The sequence below is a fragment of the Nicotiana tomentosiformis genome, chromosome 11, assembly GCF_000390325.3.
Source record: "Nicotiana tomentosiformis chromosome 11, ASM39032v3, whole genome shotgun sequence".
NCBI classification, from domain to species: Eukaryota; Viridiplantae; Streptophyta; class Magnoliopsida; order Solanales; family Solanaceae; genus Nicotiana; species Nicotiana tomentosiformis.
The window spans coordinates 5,630,495-5,653,144 of record NC_090822.1 but is presented as its reverse complement, the minus strand read 5'-3'; the positions used below and the strand labels follow the sequence as shown (position 1 = coordinate 5,653,144).

Genomic DNA, 22,650 nt, shown 5'->3' with positions numbered 1-22,650 from the left:
TGGTGTGCAAACGGATTGTGAGAAATCGTCGGGTTTCTGGTAGATGTGGGCCTTGGGAAGGCTGATTAGTGGTTTGGTTCAGTTATTTAGATTATGATATGGGCCTTAGAGTTGTTATTGTGATTTCTATTTGGATCGGGTTGTGCGCCGCAACAGATTGATATTGGGTTACTGCATTTCATCTTTACTTGCAATTTTCTAGGCCGTTTACTTGATTTTTTTGCATATCTTCCTTATATGCTGGATTGTTGATCGAGAAGAGTACGTTAAGAAAATTATGTGTACCAATGTGGTTTTATCTTTGACTTCATGATTGGATCATAAAATTATTCTGCACTTGTTGGAGTTTATGAATTGTACAAGTGATTTGCGATTATCATTTATAATTCTTGCTTCAATTACCTTACCTAGGTTAGTTATGATACATGTTGAGTACATGGGGTCGGTTGTACTCATACTACACTTCTGCAACTTGCGTGCATATCTTGGAGTTGTGATGCCGTGGATGACGGGAGCTGGCACCGAAGATGTACATGTTTTCAGGATATATCTACTATTTATCCTTGGTAGTTTTAGATTCGAATTCTGTTTATGTCCATTCCAAATAGATTTTGTATTTATTTCCATACCATCTTGTAAATCTAAGTCTTAGTGGCTCATGACTCGTACTACAATCCTTGAGTTATTGTATGGAAATTCAGTTATTTAACTTATTAATTTCTTAGTATTTTCATTAGAGTTGTGTTGGTTGTTGCTTGGATTACCTAGAGGATTGGGTTAGGCGTCATCACGACTAGGTGGATTTTGGGTCATGACAAGTTGGTATCAGAGCTCTACGTTCATAGGTTCTACGAGTCATGAACAAGTGTCTAGCAGAGTCTTGAGAATCGATATGATGACGTCCATACTTATCTTTGAGAGGCTACAGGGCACATAGAAAAAAATTTCATCTTTCTTTCCTTATCGTGCGACATTGATTCAGCTCGAAGCGTATTTCTTTAAATTCCTTCTACCCACTCATACGTTAAGTTGAGCACTCGGTATCAGTTGTGCATCAACGGCTTGTAATGTCCTAGATGAGGTGGGAGATGTGTTTCTATGTTTTGGTGATAGGCTAATCTGGAGGACTTGAGGCCAAGTTTAGACCGCAGCTTGGGCTCGCTAGTTTTAGTTATGTGAGTATGTGCTTTTGGACTTATATGCCTGGTAGAGTCCCTAGGAGTGGGAATGATGGTTCAATGAGTGGTTGGATAGCTATATGATGAGTATTATGTGACTAAGGACTAGGCTTAGATGATTTAGATGTGACAAGAAGATTTTTGCTTTGGATGTGAAAAGAACTATGGGTGCTTGATTTCTGTCTTGATGGGTTGTACAGTATCTAGGTAATAGATCCTACATATAACATGTAGCTACATCCATCCTATGAATAAGACTGTCTTCAAAATAGTTTTATCAATGACTAAGTTGAAGATAGCCATCAAAAAGGAGCCTGGTATTGAAGAAGCATGTTGTCTCTGTTTGAAGCTGATAGAAGATGTTGTGCATGTGGTATTTCTTGTGTGAAGCCAGTGCATTAATATGCTTAGCACTGGGTAGTGATTGATTGTTGTCTTCGTCCAGGGGAGAAAAATTTAATCAGGTAAAGCTGATGGGATCTAGAGATTAGTGCACTCCATATACAACATTTGTGCTTGTATGTGTGTACCTCTCTGCACCCGGAGGATAATAGTAAATTTAACAAACTGATCATTTAGGTTTGAGCCCCTAAATCTGTCCAGTTCATCCATTGTTTGGGAACTTGTAAGTGTGGTGTATGGTTCCATAAGTTGTGTATGGTTCCCGCCAATAAAGAAAAATAGGACAGCTAGGTTTGTACCCCTAGTTGTGTCCAGTTGGTTGTTCGGTTGGCAGAATACACTGTATTTGATTGCCTGTAGCCTGCTGGTTGTTATGCCATATTAGGAAACTAGGTTTGCCTGTAGACATGACAAGCATGTCTGAATGTCTTATGTGACCCAAAATGGCATGTTGAATTTTGCATTCCCAGGATGATTGGTAAAATTTCAACAGAATGAGCTCCTGAAGTACTGATACCATACATTGAGAAATCACCAATGATCTAGGCCTACCCTTTGTACCTGGAAAATTCGACAAACAAGTTAGAAATAAGGGGTCCCAGGTATTTGTTTCAATAGACTATGATCTGCAGCATTGTGTTTCCTTCTTTCCTGTAAGTTGCTCTCAGATTCTTATGAGTTGTGATAGTACAGTGAAGAGAGAAGCTACTATTTGGGAGCAAGTCTATGGTGACCTTCGATGAAAGGAGTCAAATATATGTGTCTTTTTGTCTTCTGTCCAAGGATTGTGGGTATGCAACACTATTCCCAGGTTCTTATGGATTCTGGGATTTGGTATAATGTGTGGGATAATAGCTATGGAATGGAATATTGGATCTCCTGAGGGTGGGGGTAAGTGTTAATGTGTTTGTAGTAGTGTTGAAATACAGTAAGGCTATTGCAACAGGCTACTAAAGGTGTACTGATATTAGAGTGATGTGCTAGTGTTTTGTTGGAATGAAGTAAATTCTTATGTCTTGATAATGAGTTCAACTCGAGAGGATTTAGAGATTGCATAATGGTTGCGACCATGAGGGCGTCATAGTGAGATGCCGGTTTGAGGCTAAGAAGATGGAGTATCTCCTGCAGGTTGTTCTGAGGTTGTGTGATCCCTATTGTCACGTTCCAAACTCGGGGAGCGCGACCGGCGCTCAACCGAGTGAACCCGGCCGAGCAAGCCTGTTAGATTTTCTTCTAACCAAACTCATCCATGAATAAAGAGGAGATGTACTCCATTAATCAAACACTGAAAAGATTTCATTAACAACTCCCATTTCATTTCCATTAGCAGCTTCATTCATGATTTCCAAAATATTACAAGTTTATAGATATAATGAAAAATATGTTTTGCCAAATACCAACATTTCTAGTTCAATTCAAACATTCGACTACCACCCACAACCTGTCTACGGAGCCTCTAAGTACAAAACAAGAGTAATATGGAAGTACCGGTAACAAAGCCCCGGCTATACCTCAAAACACAATGTACAACTCAAATGACATCAGGCCCGGAATAGAGTAGGGCTCACCAAAACATGTTGAATAGAGAGCGACTGCTAACGAGGACCAAAGCTACCCACTGATGAACCACCTGCATCCATTAAAGATGTAGCGCCCCCGGCTAAAGGGACGTTAGTGCATATGGAATAGTACTAGTATATAAAGCTAACTGTCCTCTTTCAAAATAGAATGCCAATGTAAGAAAGGGAAAACCATGGAAATGACAATCAACAATCAATAATATCCAAATGCCAAGTTAAAACATAATAATTTTCAAAATATGAAAATAACACTGTGAAGTGATAATTTTTTATAGTATTATTTTTGGTTGGGAGAATCTTTAGCACTGATATACCACAGTTCGCAATACCATTGTTCACAATACCAATGTTCACAGTACCAATGCTCACAATATCAATGTTCACAATACCAATGTCCACAATACCACAATACCAATGTCCACAATACCAATACCACCATACTTTTAGCACGAAATCCGATCACGACCCGATCGGCTAGGCCATCTCATTAGAGACATCAACCACAATCACTATCAATATCACCGTAATTTTAGCATGGAATCCGATCACGACCCGACCGGCTAGGCTATCTCATTAGAGACATTAACCACAATTATTATCAATACCAATACCACCGTAATTTTAGCATGGAGTCCGATCACGACCCGATCGGCTAGGCTATCTCCTTAGAGACATCAATCACAATTACTATCAATACCAATACCACTATAATTTTAGCATGGAATCCAATCACGACCCGATTGACTAGGTTATCTTATTCGAAACATCAATAAATATTGGGTTCGATAGATCTGGATACCCCTCCGCATGAAGGTTACCCTATAAGTTCTATTACTATTGAAATTATTTTAAATTTTTAACTTATTGCGTAAAGTATTCTTCAAATAATTAACAAAGCAAAGTTTGCCGCCCAACTAACCAATCAAGATTTCCAAGTTTGATAGGTGTTCAACAAGTAAAGGATTTTATTTTGTTAAATCATCAAAAGTATAGTTGGGGTAGGAAAAAAAAAGGAAATAACAAATCTTAGTTCAACTAGGTTTAGGTAAAATGAAAAAACTTGTATATAAGGGGTTTAATTAGATTATAATTTGCAAATTAAGCTTTGTCTGAAATAATATCTTCAATGGCATCAAAAACAACAATTACCAGATTATTAATTCTTCTCTTCGTTTGTAATTTTTTTAGCCTTTCAACCTCAATTTCTTCATTTAATTCCAACCTTACAAATACATTATTCGAAAAACACTATGTTTCAATGTCAATTATTCTTGAAAATACCCTAAACCGTCTTATTTCTTCATCTCCTAATACCACAACTTTCACTATCTTTTGCCCTACTGACGATGCTTTAATCAAAATATTCCCAAAATATTCCGACCCTCCTTATAAATTAATTCAATATCATGTTGTGCCTTCAAAACTTGATAAAGAAAGTCTTGAAATTTCTCTTCCTTTAGGCTCAAAAATTGACACTCTACTATCTCGCTATCCTGTTGTTGTTACTACGTTGCCTCGCCACGAAAACGCTTCTATTAACAACGTTAATATCGTCGAATGGGATGTTTATAACGATGAACGTGTGATCGTGCATGGTATCGATGATTTTTTTTATCCTGCATTCGAAATTTTACGTTACTCTGGCCATGATATTGATAATAGTTCAGTTATAGAGAAAGATAGCAAGAGGAGCTATGGTTATATTGAAAGGAGTTTTTTGCTAATTGGATTGATTATTGGATTGGTTATCTTCTCATTGATTCTGATATCGGAGTTATGGTTTTTTCTTATGTTCATGTTCAGTAGTACGCAGGAAGATGGTGGTGAAAAAGCAGAAGAGGATGAGAAGGTTTCGTTAGTATAGCACGTGCAAGCTGACCCGAACACCACTATTTTAATTTTAAAAAAAAGGGTTTCATTTGCTATAGGATTAGGGTTTCATTGGTATAAGGTGTGTTCAATTAATTTGTGTAGTGAGTTCTTTTTTTTTTTTTAGTTTATTGTATTCTTGTAGGAGTAGCTTTTATTCATTAATTATTAATAGAGTTTCATATGTTCAACTTACTAAGGTAAACGAAGAGAGGAAATATGTACTTTATCTTTATATGTTATGTACAGTTGATATTATGGTTAACTCGTAAAGGATCTTTTTGAAGAATTATGTAAAGTTTATTTACATTTCAAAACAAAGAGGTCATTAACTAGTAATACTAATTTTAGTAATTTCAACAAGTATATACTGATAAGTTGTTTTATGCAGTTAAATCTGTTTTAGTTAATCTTCTTTCTTTTATAGTTCAGTTATTCAATTTAAGAGAAGGTTTATACTCGAGCATGGACTCCACGACAAGTTTTTCTTTTAAACGATTTACTAGCTCCCTAATTCAGTCCCTCTCCTTCTTTCTTTTTTTTAAAAAATAATGGTGGCGTCTGGATTAACTTGAACTTCAACAATTTCACGGAGTACTTGTTACCTCACATTTTAATTGTTTCAGAGATGACGAAACAGTATTATCCCAATGACCAATCACAAAATACCCCCCCCCCCCCTCCAAAACAATGACCAATCACAAAATAACCACCAAACCCCCTAGGGGCGGCTCAAGCATATGCAGGGCCTAAAACCAACGTTTAATATGTGGCCTAAATTTTTAAAAAAAAGTTATACGATATGTTTTTATTTAAAATCTATTTTTTCTAATTTTTTTGCGATACAAAGTGTTAATAATACTTTTTATAATCGATTTTTCCTAATAATTCATTTTCAATTGATAATATAGCCAACTCATTTAATCTTTCTTGAAATATTGTTAATTTTAGATAAATTTTATAGAGCAATAGATGGATAAAATAGAGACTCGCTTTCGGTGTTTTGTGTGACAAGAAGGTGCCACCGAAACTTAAGGGTAAGTTTTATAGAGCGATGGTCAGACCAACGATGTTGTATGGGACGGAGTGTTGGCCAGTCAAGATCGCTCAAGGTAGCACAGATGAGGATGTTGAGATGGATGTGCGGGCACACCAGGTTAGATAGGATCAGAAATGAGGTTATTCGCGACAAGGTGAGTGGCCCCTATTGAGGACAAGATGCGAAACCCCAACCCCCCACCCCCCAAAAACCAACAACTTAGTAGCACAGAAATCATAACTAGATTTCATCAAATATAAGGTCTAAACTCCACTGGTCATGCAAAAATAGAAACATCAAGGCTACGAGCCCATGTGCTTTCACCTTTAGAGACATCAAAATTCAAACTTATTGCCAAAACCTATATACTTGAAAGCAATACTGTCATGCGTTGTTCAAAACCAGCATGCTCGAATGTTCTGCTTAATCTTTCATTCAAGAAAATTGAAATTTATATGTCAACATGGCGGCTAACCCACATCACTTCTGAAACGAAACTGAGTAGGAACCAGTATTTGGATCTTTAACTGCTTTGAAGTTGTCGACACTCATACCAAATCGACCCAAAATGGAATTTCCCATTTCTTTGAGCTTGCCTGTAATAAATACAAATCATTAACATCAAAAGAACCACAAAATAGAAGTGATCAATGCACGTGATTAATAAGTGCCTACACTGCTTGAAAGTAAACCGAGGTATCGTGATAAACTGAATACCATACTTTGTCTTGGATCAAACAGTAACAAAGGTGTTAATACACAAACCAAAACTTAAGATGATACAATCAGTCGAAGAGAGATCAAATAATCAGGGACCTACGAGCTAAAAGGCAATTTCATGGAGTCCAGAACAGTAGCTATAGTACATTTGGCACGGAAGTGCATTAATCAGCATCACGAGATTATAGCGGTAAAGCACATAACATATGGTCTTCCTTTTTTCCTTGTTCTTTTAGTTTCTTGATGAGTCATACTAAGTTAACTGTAGCAGCAGCATTGCTCAGCAGATGAGTCACACTGGGTTAGCTTTCACACAAGCTTTACCCAAATTTTTACTTAAATGGGACTCTTTTTTAATAAGGAAAAAAAAGGTCACATTTAAGTAAAAATTTGGGCAAAGTTCTATGAGACTTATGGAATCCAGAGTTCAAGATTTACTATCACATGTTTCTCCAGTGCCAGGAAATGTGTAATTGCACTTATATATGATATTTTTTGATAAGGACACTTATGTATGATGTTAGCTAATGCATTACTATGCTTTTTGATAGGTTAGAGCAGTATGACCTTATGAAATCTAAGATGTGCATGGTAAATGCCACAGTTAATTGTCTCAAGTTAAAAACTACTGAAAGTCTATACTATAGTACAGACTAACGTCACAGCCAATTTCCTGAGTTAAAAACTGCTGTCTGCCAAAGTCTATACACTTTATTTTTTTGATACTAAACAAAGTCCATACAGTAGCAGATTACTCTAGGCCCATAAAACATTACTGGCTGGCCTCATAGCCATTTTTTCTTTAATCACTATGAGGCCAATTGCCTAAAGAATCCAAGAACATCATGAGGCCTTCCGCACAAAGAATACAGACAAATGAATGATGTGAAAAGTTAGGAGACTAATTGCTAAAGCATGTAAGTCATGTTCAATCTTCGCCAAACAACTAGCCTGAGAAGCAACACGGAATCTCTGAGTGCAAAAACATAGTAGTCCCCAACCATGTGAATGACACACTTATCTATTTAGCTTTTTGCTGTTTGTTTCCATAATTGGCCAGGAGTTAGTTAGACACGAACTAGATATCCTTCTCACGGACCAACATAAATAAGTGGGAAGAAATGTCAAACCATTAACAATTCTATAGGAAAGAATCTCTACTATATAAAGTTAAATAAGAAAAGAAAATAGAGAATTAGTCCATGTCAAGACAGGAGATTGTTAAGCTCACCAATCATCTCTTCTTTCATCTTTTCTCGCTTCTCATCAGCTAATGGCTTTAAACGCATCACACTTCTCCTAACTTGGTCATTTGAGGGTTCCAATTCCAAGATCTTTGTCATGTCTGCAAGAATTTTTTTTAAAAAAGGGAATAAATAAGAACAGAAGAAAAGAGCCGAAGTAGAACTCCAATTTTTTAATTATTCACCAATAACATGAACTATTTGAGTGGTGTGCAATTATTACCAGAGGCACATGAGTAACATACAGTGCCTCTTTTTGTTTATTCTTTTTCCAGGTCAGAGTGTGGAAGAGAGAATAGACATAGAAGAACCTGGTTGAAAAACACAAGATCTCCACCAGATATCCCCTTAAATGAGTATGAATATTAGTTATTTAGTCATGTAGTGATGCAGCTAAGAAGAACCAATTACAATGACATTATACTGAACAATCATACTACAATTTCAGAATCCAATGTTTACCAGTAATAGCCTCATCATAGTGTTCAAGCTTTTCATGTGCCTCTGCTCTTCTAACCAGAGCCTTCATATATGTAGGATTTAGTTCTAATGCTTTTGTGCATTCCTTGATTGTCTCACCATGTTTTCCCTGTAAATGAAAAAGTATAATCGATATCATTAGTAGATGCAACAAAAACTCACACAGATAAACACATTCATATCTTACAAACTTCACTCGGAAAAGTTAAAAACAAAGATATGGGAAAAGCAGAGGGAACATTGTGGAAATTTCTTTAATATAAAGGGAAACAAAAATGGGGAAAAGCAGACCTTAAAAAATATGCACATACCCTTTAAGATTATGGAATATAAGTTTGATTTCCTGTTCAACACAACGACAGGTGACCTTTTTCTGATAAGGTAAGCTATTTTACTAAGATAGCAAGTTCACATACACAATTACAACATCATCTCCTCCAAAAATTGCAAAAGAAAAGCTGGGTTTTCCATCATATTGATACTACACCATAAGCACAAAGACCGTAAACACCCTATAAGCTGGGTTTTCCATCATATTGATACCACACCATAAGCACAAAGACCGTAAACACCCTATACTTTACACAAGTAGACTGAAGTTTCTTTCCATCATCTATTGTTTCATTATGACAAATGACTTTCACATCAGTAAAATGAGTCTCATATCGTGTCTACGTCTAGTTTACCTCCAAAATTTATAAGGTATGAAATTCAAACATTTTATGTCAGATATAGGGGTATGACATGATTTTTCCATCATATGTTTACTAAGAGATTATTTCTTTTGAAATATGTCGCTTACATCAGATCCCATGATGTTTGTCATGAGTTCTTTTAGTTTGGTTAAAGATTTGTATATTAGCGATAAGTGAGAAACACTTAATTTTAAGAACCATTACTGGTCGTTTTTTACTGTTTTATATAAGTAAAAGTTTATTGATGTGAACATGAACTCTGCATGCAAGATGTATAAAAGGGTTAAAGAATCCTATAAACGTATAGAATCTCTAATTCAAGAACCAAACTAGTTTGGGATTGGGGAGTTTATTGATGATTGATTGATTCAATGTTAGAAATTTTGACATAAATATTCCAAGAAGTCTTATATGTACGTAGCTGCAATGTTTTTCATATATACTTGGACAAAAGAAAAGGCAAAGATCCTCCCAAGAATTTCCAGTAAATTTATCTTTACATCAACGATATGTCTCATTCAAACATGTTATGTATAAGGATGATAAAATGTTTTTAATCCATACACCTAATTTATAAAGAGAAGAGCTGAGAATAATTATCACAATGTACCAAAGAGGCAAAAAATAATCTAAACCACACCAAATTTATAAGGAGAAGAGCTGATATTTCTTTCTCAAAAGATTCTAGGCAATTGTCACGAATGAAAAGTTACAATATTACAACTAAACATAGTGATCTAGGCATTGTACTTCCACATTAGAAAGTATTAAATCTTAAGCAAGAAATCTGATCAGGTTGGAAGTCAATAATTCATCAAGTCGGACCAACTAACATTATCAATATATAAAATATTAAGTAAGATGGTTTTACCTTTTCCAAAAAAAAAAGGAGATACTGTTCAATATAGTACCCTACAGATTGTCCAACACAAAATAGTTTATAAAAGATGAGAATAGAAGAGAAGTTTTGTCTCCTTCAATGGACGGTATACTTCCTCTGTTCCACATAACAGCTAATATTTCTCTTTTCATCCCACTTTCATCAAAAGTACAGGAAAGAGGATCAAACAGAAGTTAGGCAATCATTGCTCACACTAATGACCAGTTTAACAAGACCGAAGAACACTACTTCCGTCTCATCATCTGTGGCTTGGTGTGGCTTAGACGTACTAGTTATCCTGGTCCTTAACATGTCTTTTATATGTCTTGGCTCATCACATATCACTACATAAAGTACCTAAACAACAAGGAAGTGAGGTCTGCAGTCAACGCCTCCCTAGACCATCCTTATGCCACCCCTGCCCAAACTACAACCACCTTTCTTAGCCCCAGACTCAGCCAGCCTCCACTACCGCCCCCGTGACAATGCCCTCCCCAGTCTCAAGACTTGTGATACGACCTTCTTCATCCAATTTACCTAATTTCCCTCCGCACCATTCCCACTGCCCCTCCAACTGTCAGATTAAATAGATCTCCGAATCAAAGTTTACAAGCCACTGCAAGTACAGATGGAATACTATCATCTCAACTCAGACCTGCCATTCAGCAAGACACAAGAACGTAGGTGGAAAGGGAAGAGAATACAATTTACTGAATAGAGACAGCAAAATTGATAAGGTTATTATAGATTTGAGTAAATTGGGTTTTGGGGGTAAATCCTACAGTTTTTCTCGTCAATTTTAGATGCTAACTTCAGATAAATGATAATGCAGACAAAAATCTGCTGTGACTGAAATTGAATATCTGCAGAAATAGTTGCAGATGAAACAGCACAAACAGAAATTAAATGAAATCACCTATGAGTAATACTAGCTACCTGAAAACAAAAGGGAACAAAAAACCAAACCTAAGGTAACCACAATGAAACAGTATGGTTCACAAATGAGAGACATCAGAGCTAATGACATTGGTGAAAGCTATTATCGTTAAATAACAATAGAGCACTAGTTATCATACAAGGGAATCTCGTAGTCCGCCTATCAGTTGATGCACTTCAATCATATGCTCACTCAGAAGTAGTGGTGGCAATGGATTAAAAAAATAGTTATACATCCATATTATCCACTAAAAATGGGTTGGATAATAAACTTTTTAAAAACGGATCAAAAAAACCGTATTATCTACTTAATAATGGATAACCAATGGATAACCCATGGATAACTAATGGATTTAACTTTTACATTTGTAAAGATTCAAATTGGGGCCTCAAGTTTGGGAGACTAGGAATTCTCCCAAAAGTGATCATATTCAAGAAGCCGTGGATATCCATATTATCCGTCGGTTAACCCATTTTCTATACCCGTATTAAATATGGGTCGGGTCGGATAATTTATCCGTTTCTGCATTACCCGTACCCAACCCGTCCATTTGCCACCCCTACTCAGAAGGATGAACTCTTTCTACATACTGTAGAATTTAACAGTTCCACACGAATGGTATTGCGTAAAGCCATATTAGCATAGAATATGATGTGACATCTTTCTCATAGTCTACACCCCTCTCCATATATTTCAGCTTCGAGATTTGCTTTAAGCATATCCCAGACCAGATATGAGAGTCATTCAAACTTAACTATCAGGCCCATTCAAAGCAAGTTTAAAGGGGTTTAGAAGACAAGACTATTACTAGTTTTTTCCTTAGCTGATCAGAATTTCTGTTTGATCAGGTAAAGTTAATCACATTGACATCCATCAACAAGAGTATGTTGGGAAACCTATATGGAATAGCTCTTTTACAGGTTGCGTAAAGAGCTCAACAATCAGACATTACTTCTACTAGCCAGTTAGAATTGTTAATATCCAGTACATATAGGGTGACAGGTCTCTTTTGAATGTTCAAACCCACAAGTTCAAGTGATCAGCAAAAGCTGCAAACATTGATTTCAATATTTATTAGTCACCTAACTAAATTGCTATACTAAAAGCAGTAAGAATCTGAGTGGGAAGTTGCAAATCAATGAAGAGCTATACAGTAACAAACAGATGCCAAATGTAAAAGCTCCTGACAAGTTTGGTGAACTATTCTACAGAAAAACTAACCTATCAGCACTTCCAAACCATGGAAGAATTTTGACATAATAAAATCTGATACAGAGTGCACATAATGCATACGCCGAGCTTACCAGTTTAGAGAAACAAGCTGCACGATTAGCATGGCATATTGAACGAATTTCACTACTTGAAGGAACATCTGCTGCAACTTGTAATGCTAGCTCATATTTAGACAATGCCTCTTCAAAAAGCCCATCCTTAAACAATGTATTGCCTTCAATTTTTGCATCATTTGCTTGAGCCAAGGCTTTCTGCTTCTCAAAATGAAAGAATCATATTAATAATTGTTGAGAGTGATTATCTTAGTACAGTTTCACCAACTAAGAAGGGGAAGAACATTTCCCAAAAAAAAAGGGCAGGAGTAATAGTTGAAACAGCAATATGAAAAACATATTAACAAGAGAAAGAAGGCCAGGCAGGTCGGATTCACACAAGTACATTTATGATGAAATTCCTCAATGTCGAATAGGAAAAATCATATGGGAAAAAGATATAGTTGTTAAATTTGAATGACCCACAAAAGAAAAGGATCATCTATTTCAGTGCCACTTTTACCCCAAGGCCCAGGGTTGAAAACAAATGTCAGCTAGATTTTCTACACAAGCTTCACATTTTCTAATCTTCGATTTGGGATGGAGGCACTTCTTCGCAGCAACTTACCTAATATTGGAAGGCATTCATTTCCCCAAGCTAAAGGAGGCAAGTAATCTTTCTTTTTTTTTTTTGGACTTCGCGATTTATGTTTTTTTTAACAAGATCGTGATTTACAGAATGTAGGACAAGAACGGTCAGAATAGAGATATTAAAATGCTAGTAAATGGTTGCTTCGCTATCATTTAACTTCTTAACGTACTAATATTCTCCTCTTAATGTTGATGTTAAGGTGATGGCAAGAAAAAATCAACATACACATACAGAAAGTCCATCTATAAAGAGATACACCCTCTTCCTACAATGTTATAAACCCCATTAGCACAATTAATGAAATCATATAGCGTAAAAAATTCAGAATACTAAAGTATTTTTTAGGGTATAGCGAAGCTATGTGCTATACACGGGTATATTTATATATTTAGAATTTTCTTTTTCCTTTTTTATTACACAAGGTAGAAAATCCATTTTATATAGTCCCTAATCTCATTCTCTCATGATCTTTGATTTTCATTGTTTCCTCTTTCCATTTCTTTCTTATTTATGAGATCATTTCCTTTTCATGAGTCAAACCAAGCCACTCTGCTGCAACCCAATAAAGATATAAGGAATAGAAAAAACCTATTCCAACCACATTAGCTAATCGATTTGATCAATCATTTCAATAGACTCGTAACTTGGTTACACTGCACTAATGCTTTCAACGCTATCTGGTGCATTTCATTGATGCACTTAACATAATTCACTAGAGAGTAAAATTGCAGGTATACAACACAACATTAGAGACAACATTTGACTTTCTTAGCTGAAACTGACTTGGGTGAGGACAGGGACAGTCTTAGAGACAATCACCAGCTGGAAGTTAAAAGAATCACCAAATAAAAGAAAGCAAATTGGAAGACCATACTATTGGTTATTTCTTGGAAGATTTGGAATGTAAGGAATAGACAACTTCCCATAGCTGTGACAAAGATATGTTTTTCAATAATTGAAGTTTCATAAATATACATCACGAAGGTGTCAAGTACACAATTGTAACATGTTACAGTATCACAAGACATCCCTAGCTGCGAAAAGATATGGGATACATCAAAAGACTCTGAATTTCATATCACTTTTTGGTGTAAGGAGAAGATACTATTATGTACAGATAATTCGGGCTAATTAATTGTTTGTGTCTGCAGTAGAGCCACTCAATCATCACAAAAACATCTGCTATTTTCTGACACCGCCATGGAGTAACATAAATAAAATGAAATTTAACTTACCAAAACAAGAAAAGGAATCACTAGAGAGAATTTCAACAAACTGAGAAATGAATTCCTCCATTCTAATCTCGAATTAGCAGGCTTTAAATTCTAATCACTGATTTTTTTTCCAATGCACATTGCAACATTTAATAAAAAAATCATTAACTAAGGAACTCAACAAACATTAGTATACAAAATATACAAGTTGATTAACCTAAATTAAACTTGCCTAAACTAGTAGCAATCACTCTACAATACCAAACAACAACGAAAAATAGCAACACGAATTAATCAACAAAATAAAGGTGCGAAATAATAAAACCTAACCTCATTCAACTGTTCTAGATTTGTTTCCGGCTGCTGCGTCTTCTCCTTCAAATCGCCATCAGAAGAAGACGACGCCGTATTGACTGTTTTTTCAGATTCTCTATTACTTCCATTTCCGGTCTCGTTCAGTTCGGTATCGCTCGCTGTTTCGTATCCATCGGAGGCGTTACCAGACGGCGCTTTCTCCGCCGCCGCCGCCGAAGAACTGTCGGCGGGCGGCGAAACATTTGTGGTCGTTGATTCAGATGTTTGTCTAGGTTTGGAGTTTGATTTTGCTTCTTCAGAAGCTACTTCGATTAACACCATTTTTTTTAGCTTCTGACTTCTTCTGGAAGTTTCCTCTGTGGGTATTTGAAGAGGAAGAAGGAGAACTGATTTGCTTGTGAATCGAGAAAGCTGTGTTTTAAGCAGGGTATCCCACGACGCCGTTTCAAAGTCATTAATGCCGTAGCCACTTTTGGGCCTGCTTTTAAAGTTTAGCCAGTATTTGAAATTTAATAATAGTCACTTTTTAATGCAGAACCAAAATTTGGATAAAAATATCCCTACTTAATACACGAAACAACTTCTGGAACGAGTACTGAAGTTTGAACATTTATTAGTTCAATCGCATAATTTATTCTTGAGGTTCTAATATTCTCTACTAGGGGTGGCAAGTGGGTCGGGCCCGGTCCTAAGTGGGCTTCGCGGGTCCGATCCTAAGTGGGCCGGTCCTATGCGGTCCGGTCCTAAACGGTCCTGGGTTTCGCGGGCTTATTGCTGGAACCGGCTCGGGACCGGGACCACGAACTAACGGGTCCGGGTTAAGTGGGCCGGTCCCGGCCTAAACGGGCCCAACAGAAACTTTCTATTTTTAATTTTTTTTTATAGAAGTTAGAGAAAAAAATAGTAATAAAGATATATAAGCTATATTCGATTTATATACTATATATACATCTTAAAATATATATATATACTATATTATATATACATAGTATACATCTTAAAATATATTATATATACATCTTAAGATATACTCTATATATATAGTATAGTATAGTAGATCTTAAGATATATATACATCTTAAGATATATAAGCCATATAGTAAGATGTATATATAGTATATTATAGTGTATATATACATTTTAAGATATATAGTATATTATAGTATATATATACATTTTAAGATATATATATATATATATATATAGTTATATACACACTATACTATATATACATAGTATATTCGATATACTATAGTATATATACATATATATATAAGCTTATATATATATACTATACTATACTATATATACATCTTAAGATATATATATATATATACATACTATATATACATCTTAAGATATATATATATATATATATATATATATACACACACACACACTATACTATATATACATAGTATATAAGTCATATTCTATAATATACATCTTAAGATATACTATATATACATCTTAAGATATATATACATCTTAAGATATATATATATATATATATATATATATATATATATATATATATATATACACACACACACTATACTATATATACATCTTATATATACACACACTATACTATATATACATAGTATATAAGTCATATTCGATGGTATACATCTTGAGATATATATAATATATATATAGTAAGATGTATATATATTATAGTATAGTATAGTATATACTATATATACAACTTAAGATATATAAGCTATATTCGATATATTCGATATATTCGATATACATATATATATAAGCTTATATATATATACTATACTATACTATGTATACATCTTAAGATATATAAACTATATTCGATTTATATACTATATATACATCTTAAGATATATATATATATATATATACACACACACACACACACATACTATACTATATATACATAGTATATAAATCATATTCGATAGTATACATCTTAAGATATATATAATATATATAGTAAGATGTATATATATTATAGTATAGTATAGTATATACTATATATACAACTTAAGATATACTATATATACATATATATCTACTATATATATCTAGCATATCTAGTATACTATGTATATATAGTATATCTTAAGATGTATATATAGTATAGTATATATAGTATATCTTAAGATGTATATATAGTATATCGAATATAGTTTATATATCTTATGAGATGTATATATAGTATAGACTATAGTATAGTATAAATATAAGCTTATATGTATACTATACTATACTATAATATATATATACATCTCACTATATATAAGCTATATTCGATTTATATACTATATATACATCTTAAGATATACTATATATACATGTATATCTACTATATATATCTAGTATATCTAGTATACTATGTATATATAGTATATCTTAAGATGTATATATAGTATATCGAATATAGTTTATATATCTTATGAGATGTATATATAGTATAGACTATAGTATAGTATAAATATAAGCTTATATATATATATATATATATATATATATATATATATATATATATATATGTATACTATACTATATTATACTATATGTATAGCTTAAGATATAAAAGAACAAAAATATTGTAAAGAGATATTCAAATCAATGCGTTATATTTTTATTATAGCATTAAAAATCATGGCAATATCTTTCTTAGTCTTCCTCCCCCTATGGAATGAGCACAACAAGGTGCTAATACCACCATTGAGAAGAAAAAGAAACTAATCAAGATGTGCCAAAATACAAGTTACATATTAATTTACATGGTATCTCTTACAAATTTCATAAATCCTTCAAGGTCCGGAGAAATTTTCGTTGGTGGTGGCGGAAATGAAGCTTGCTCATCACCGCTTCCAGGCGAAGCATCATCCTCTGCAAGTTCAGTTAGCATTTCTTCATAAGCTTCGTCTACCTCTGGTTGTGATTCAGCAAGTCCAAAATTTCTTCTTTCCGAACGGATCCAATCTCTGAAAAGTACTGATTTTTCCAAGCTCTCCCTCATAGACGCTCTATAATCACCGAGTTGAAGTCTTGCTTGACTGAAAGCGCTCTCTGGTGCCACTGTTGAAGCTTGAATAGTTAAAATATCTAGGGCCATCCTTGAAAGAATCGGAAAGTGTTTTTCTTTGTCCTTCCACCATTCCAAAATATTAAAGGAGCCGTCGGGATTCACTTCCTCAATTCCCTGTGACAAATAAACTTCAAACTCATTTAATTGTGAAAAATCACTAGTACTAGAACCTTGAGAACCCCTGAACCCTGCCCAAGCACTAAGTGCTCTTACTCCCGCAGTTCTTTTAGATGATTGAGAACTAGAAGAAGGAGGAGTTGGAACATTTGGTCTAGCATGATCTAATGCAACTTGATAAGCATTATAAATAGTTTGAACATTTATTGAGGCTATTGCGTTCGGAAGTTTAGACAACTCCTCATCTTCAAGTGCTAAACCATTATAAACAGTTTCATACCAAAATTGAGGACCTCCTAATTTCATAGTAGGATTTAACAATGCAGCAATACCATAAATAGGGGGAATAGGAAAAAAATATTTTTTAAACTTTTTTCTTATGGAATAATAGCAAGTTGATAAATTTCCCCACCATCTGAAAAATGATCCAACAAATTTGCAAGTTCTGCAATATAAACTAAACAGTTAGAAATAGTAGGATAATATTGGCCAGAAAATTCATTTGTAGCAATATGGAATTTTTCTAAAAAATCTACAAGCATTTTAACATTAGCCCAATCCGCATTTGTAAGGTGCTCATCATCATCACTTACATGAGCATTAAACGTTGAGTTTATGGGGTTTCTATATTCATATGTAATAACTAAACTTTCATACATGTTTTCATCATCATTTTCATCAATAGTTGGATTACCATAAAGAGCATTCATATATTCATGGTTTAATTGTTCACCGGGTGCTATATTATGGAAAAATTGACTCTCGGTAAATTGTAATAAACTATTATCGCTATCAAGAATAGGAGGTGTAGGACGGGTAACATGTTTGGGTCGGGGAGCCGGGGAAGTGGAGGAGGAACATATTGGCCACTAGATTCACCACTCTTCGATTTTCCCTTATTTTTACTAAACATATTTTTTAAGGAATAAGCCATCTTAATTAATCAAGCAAAGTAAATAAAACAAACAAAATTATAATATTAAAACTTAAGAGTTGGAACGAGTTTACCGAATTGACGAACAACTTGTTGGAAATTGATTATCGTTGAAGACTTCAATTCACCAACTTCACAATTGTTTCACAAATTGTAACAATAAAGTAAGCAATAGTAGAAGTAAATTAGAGAGAGATTGTGATAGATTGATGATTTTGTAAGAAAAAATGAAAGAATGATGGGGTATTTATAGTTGAAAATATGGAAAAAGTGTAATTATAAAAAGTTTGGAATTAAAACAAAGTTGAGGGGTTAAATGGCTATTTCATAAATAGCCAACGGCTATTTTTGACAGCCCAACGGCTATTTTTGACAGCCCAACGGCTATTTTTGACAGTCCAACGTTTTTTTTTTTTTAAAAAAAAAAAATTTAAAAAAATAGCCGTTGGGCCCGCTAGGCCCGCTAAGGGACCGGGTCGGTCCCGGTCCGGTCCCGGGCCCTAGCGGGCCAAACGGTCCCGGGCCTGGCGGGCCCAATCATAGGATCGGCCCACGAGACCGGACCAGACCCGCTAAAATCGGACCAAACGGTCCTGGCCCGTTTAGCCGTTTGGCCCGTCTGGCCCGCGGTCCTGGGCCGGTCCCGGGCCTGGACCGGCCCACTTGCCAGGCCTATTCTCTACATATGAAACTCCAGCACCCTCCACCCCAGGGGCAAAGGTAGGCTATTTTTTACGGGTTCGGACAAACTCAATAGCTTTTGTATAGATAATGTATTTATATTTAGAAAATTTATTAATTTGTATTAATGTATAATTGCGAACGCAATAAGTAAACACATGATATGTATTCTGTGTCAAGTTCAGAACCCAGAAACTTCAAATCTTAATTCCGTCTCTGTTTCACCCCACCAAAAAGTAAAGAATATGTGGCGCTGTTTAATACAAAGAAAATTCTTTCTTAATTTAAGGAGTTCTTTTCGTTAAGCGCCCGGTTCTCTCTTTATTGTTCATGGATTAAAGTGTGCATTAATCGCGAGCTGGAGTTTAAAACCTACTATATTCATATGGTAGAGTTAATAAAAACTCCATGAATTATTCTTGAAATTTGAAAATTTCCTACGAGTGTAACTCTAACATAGCATTCTGAATGCTATTAATTGTGAAACTCTAATACACTATAAATTAAAATTGTGAATTTAAGAGGAAAAATCCGACCTGATCTTATTTTGTAACGCTTAAGTGGAGGAAAAAAACAAGCATATCATAAACCAGATCAACTTTTTATTCATAAATCTACAAAGGATGTATGTTGTATTGGTTAGAGTGTTGGTTGTTAGTCAAGAACTTCTATATCTAGTAGATGAACATAGCTTAAATGAAGATGTTGAGATGGATGTGTGGGCACACTAGGTTGGATAAGATTAGGGATAAGGATATTCGGGAGAAGGTGGGCATGGTTCCCATGGAGAACAAGATGCGAGAAGCAAGACTTAGATGATTCGGGCATGTGAGAAGGATAAGCCTAGATGCCCCAGTGACGAGTTGTGAACAGTTGGCTTTGACGGGTATGAAAAGAGGTAGAGCGCGACCTAAGAAGTATTGGGGAGAGGTGATCAGGCAGGACATGGCGAGACTGCAGCTTACCGAGGACATGGCACTAGATAAGAGGGTATGGAGGTCGTCGAGATTATAGTACAAGGATAGTAGGTAGTCGGGTGTTTTTCTGATCCGATCCAGGTGTATTAGGGCTAGTCTATTAGTATCCTATTGTTGTTCTTAAATTGCTAGTATTATGGTTGTTTTCTTACGCTTGGGTTTTCTAGTACCTTGTCGTTGTTTGTGTTTGTTGCTATTGCTATTGCCATTGCTTTTTATTTTTTCGGTTCATACATTGTTGGTATCATTTTTCTGGCATTTGTTGTTGATATTTGCTTGTTCCTATTCTTTCTCTCGAGCCGAGGGTCTTTCGGAAACAACTTCTCTATCTCTCTAGGGTATGGATAAGGTATGCGTACACACTATTCTCTCCAAACCCCATTTGTAGAATTGTATTATGTTTATTGTTGTTGTATTCTTTTCTTTTTCTATTATATTTTCTGTAGAGCACAATTATAGGATAAAATTATAAGTACCAAAAGAAGCTTAAGAGAAATTCGAGTTTCTGTAGGAAAATGGCAACAAAGAAATCCCACTTCCCAAAGGTTTATGTTATTAAACAAAAAGAATCTATAAATAGACAACCTTAAGTTAATAACTCCATTAATTTTATCATTCAAATATTTCTACAGCTCCTCTAAAAGTTTAAACGATCGATCATGGCAACAATTACCAGGTTTTTACTTCTTCTCGTTATTTTTTCCCTTAGCCTTTCAACCCTAGTAAATTCATCATCTTCTAATTTAATTACACACAATAATCTCCCAAACACATTATTCAAAAAAGGTTACGTTTCTATGTCAATTATTCTTGAAAATACCCTCAACCGTCTTATTTCTTCTTCTCCTAATACTACAACTTTCACTATCTTTTGCCCTACTGAAAAAGCTTTTCTCAATATATTCCCAAAATATCCCGGCCCTCCTTATAGATTAATTCAATATCAAGTCGTCCCCTTGAAACTCAACAAAGAAAATCTCGAATTTTCTCGTCACAAAAACTCCAATAAGCTAAAAACCCTACTCCCCGGCCACCATATTATTATTACTACATTGTCTCACGACGAGAATGTTTCTATTAACGACGTTAATGTCGTAGAATGGGACGTTTACAACAATGGATGTGTGATAGTATATGGGGTCGATGAATTTTTTGATCCCGCGTTAAAAATATTAGTTTATCCTAACCGCGACATTGATAGTTCATCGAACGTGGAGAAAAGTATTGAAAAGAAGAAGTATGGTTTTAAGTTTGAAGATTATGTTGAATATTGGTTTAAAAATCCTGAGTATATATTTCAACTAACTTTGCTTCTTATGGAAGTTGGTGTTGCAATTGTTTTTATTTGTTATATTATGCACTATTGTATTTTGGAGAACGAGGATTATATAGATGATGACGTGGAAGTAGTCAAGGTTGTCACATCTGATAAAGAAAAGGAAGATGTCAAACTTCCCTTATTTAGGCCTCTGTTTGATTAAATTATTGAGTTTTGTAATAATATTGTCTTTTTAAAACTCTCTTTCTTTATTTATATGTTGAGTTTTATTATTGGCACGCTATTTCTTTCATCATAAATTAAGTAGTTTGTACTTAGGGTTTATAGGCTATCACAATGAAGTTAATTAATATTATTTCTGCTCAAAAGTGCTTTTTAAATTGATTAGTCAAATACTGATTATTTTTCATCAAACGTACTTTTTTTAAGAGCATTTTTTAAAATAAACTAATTTTAGAGGAGTGTTATATAAATAAATGGTCAGATTCAATTTTTACTTTTTCTAGCCGGTATATATAGATTATACATTAATTATATATAATTATACATATATTATACATGAATTATGCATATATTATACATCCGCCAGCTTCTTTTAGTCTAAGAGATTAAATGGATGATTATTTGAGATAATTTTTCAAAATATCAAAATATTATACCAATTGCTCGGACTCCATCAGCCTGAAGCAACTCGAATTCTAAACAGAATAGGAGTCTTACTCTAAAAGGAACTGAATTTTTATTTTTATTCCCGAATAGAAATTTAGATATATTAGGATCTTCTCTTTTACTTTTTGTTCTCCTCTAACATAAATAGAAAAAATAATCTTTAATTAATACATGAACTCCTAATCAACTTTTTAGTGAAAACGCTAATTTTTTTAATTTTTTTTTTGGAAAATTCCCACGAAAATCTACAGTTGTTATCCTTTGGGTGCGCACTTGGTAACTAGCTCTCTGTGTAATAGCTCGCAAACTATACAGGAGATATAAACCGCACTAGGAAAGCCCGATACGACGAGCTCTGACTGAGGAGGCTGCTTTTTAGGTGAAAACGCTAAACAAATTACACTAAGTATAAAAACTATATGTATTTTTATTTTTTTTTGCCTTTTCTTT

General features: G+C 34.5%; 2 protein-coding genes across 3 annotated transcripts; one reads left to right on the top strand and one right to left on the bottom strand.

The window, feature by feature from the left end:
- Positions 1–6,291: 6,291 nt before the first annotated feature.
- LOC104098518 (uncharacterized) lies at positions 6,292–14,869 on the bottom strand. 2 transcript variants are annotated; one of them, XM_018771572.3, is made up of 5 exons: positions 14,486–14,869; positions 12,329–12,511; positions 8,495–8,621; positions 8,020–8,133; positions 6,292–6,664 (listed from the first exon to the last, which is right to left on the bottom strand). In XM_018771572.3, the coding sequence occupies exons 1-5, from the start codon at positions 14,789–14,791 to the stop codon at positions 6,549–6,551; spliced, it is 846 nt and encodes a 281-aa protein (XP_018627088.1). In that variant the 5' UTR covers positions 14,792–14,869; the 3' UTR covers positions 6,292–6,548. The 2 variants fall into 2 exon arrangements, with proteins under 2 accessions (XP_018627088.1, XP_009603560.1); XM_009605265.4 differs by having other exon boundaries at positions 12,329–12,508; positions 14,486–14,868.
- A 6,180-nt stretch (positions 14,870–21,049) lies between these two features.
- LOC138901002 (uncharacterized) lies at positions 21,050–21,733 on the top strand. Its single transcript, XM_070188728.1, has one exon. The coding sequence runs from the start codon at positions 21,050–21,052 to the stop codon at positions 21,731–21,733; it is 684 nt and encodes a 227-aa protein (XP_070044829.1).
- Positions 21,734–22,650: the final 917 nt, after the last annotated feature.

What these genes read in the sequence shown, in the direction of transcription:
- LOC104098518 (XM_018771572.3), bottom strand. Translation starts at nt 14,791, where the DNA reads ATGGTGTTAATCGAAGTAGCTTCTGAAGAAGCAAAATCAAACTCCAAA. An exon ending in ATCTAGAACAGTTGAATGAG is followed by an intron (nt 12,512 to 14,485) that starts GTTAGGTTTTAT and finishes CATTTTGAGAAG; the next exon opens with CAGAAAGCCTTGGCTCAAGC. An exon ending in CAGCTTGTTTCTCTAAACTG is followed by an intron (nt 8,622 to 12,328) that starts GTAAGCTCGGCG and finishes TTTCATTTACAG; the next exon opens with GGAAAACATGGTGAGACAAT.
- LOC138901002 (XM_070188728.1), top strand. Translation starts at nt 21,050, where the DNA reads ATGTCAATTATTCTTGAAAATACCCTCAACCGTCTTATTTCTTCTTCT.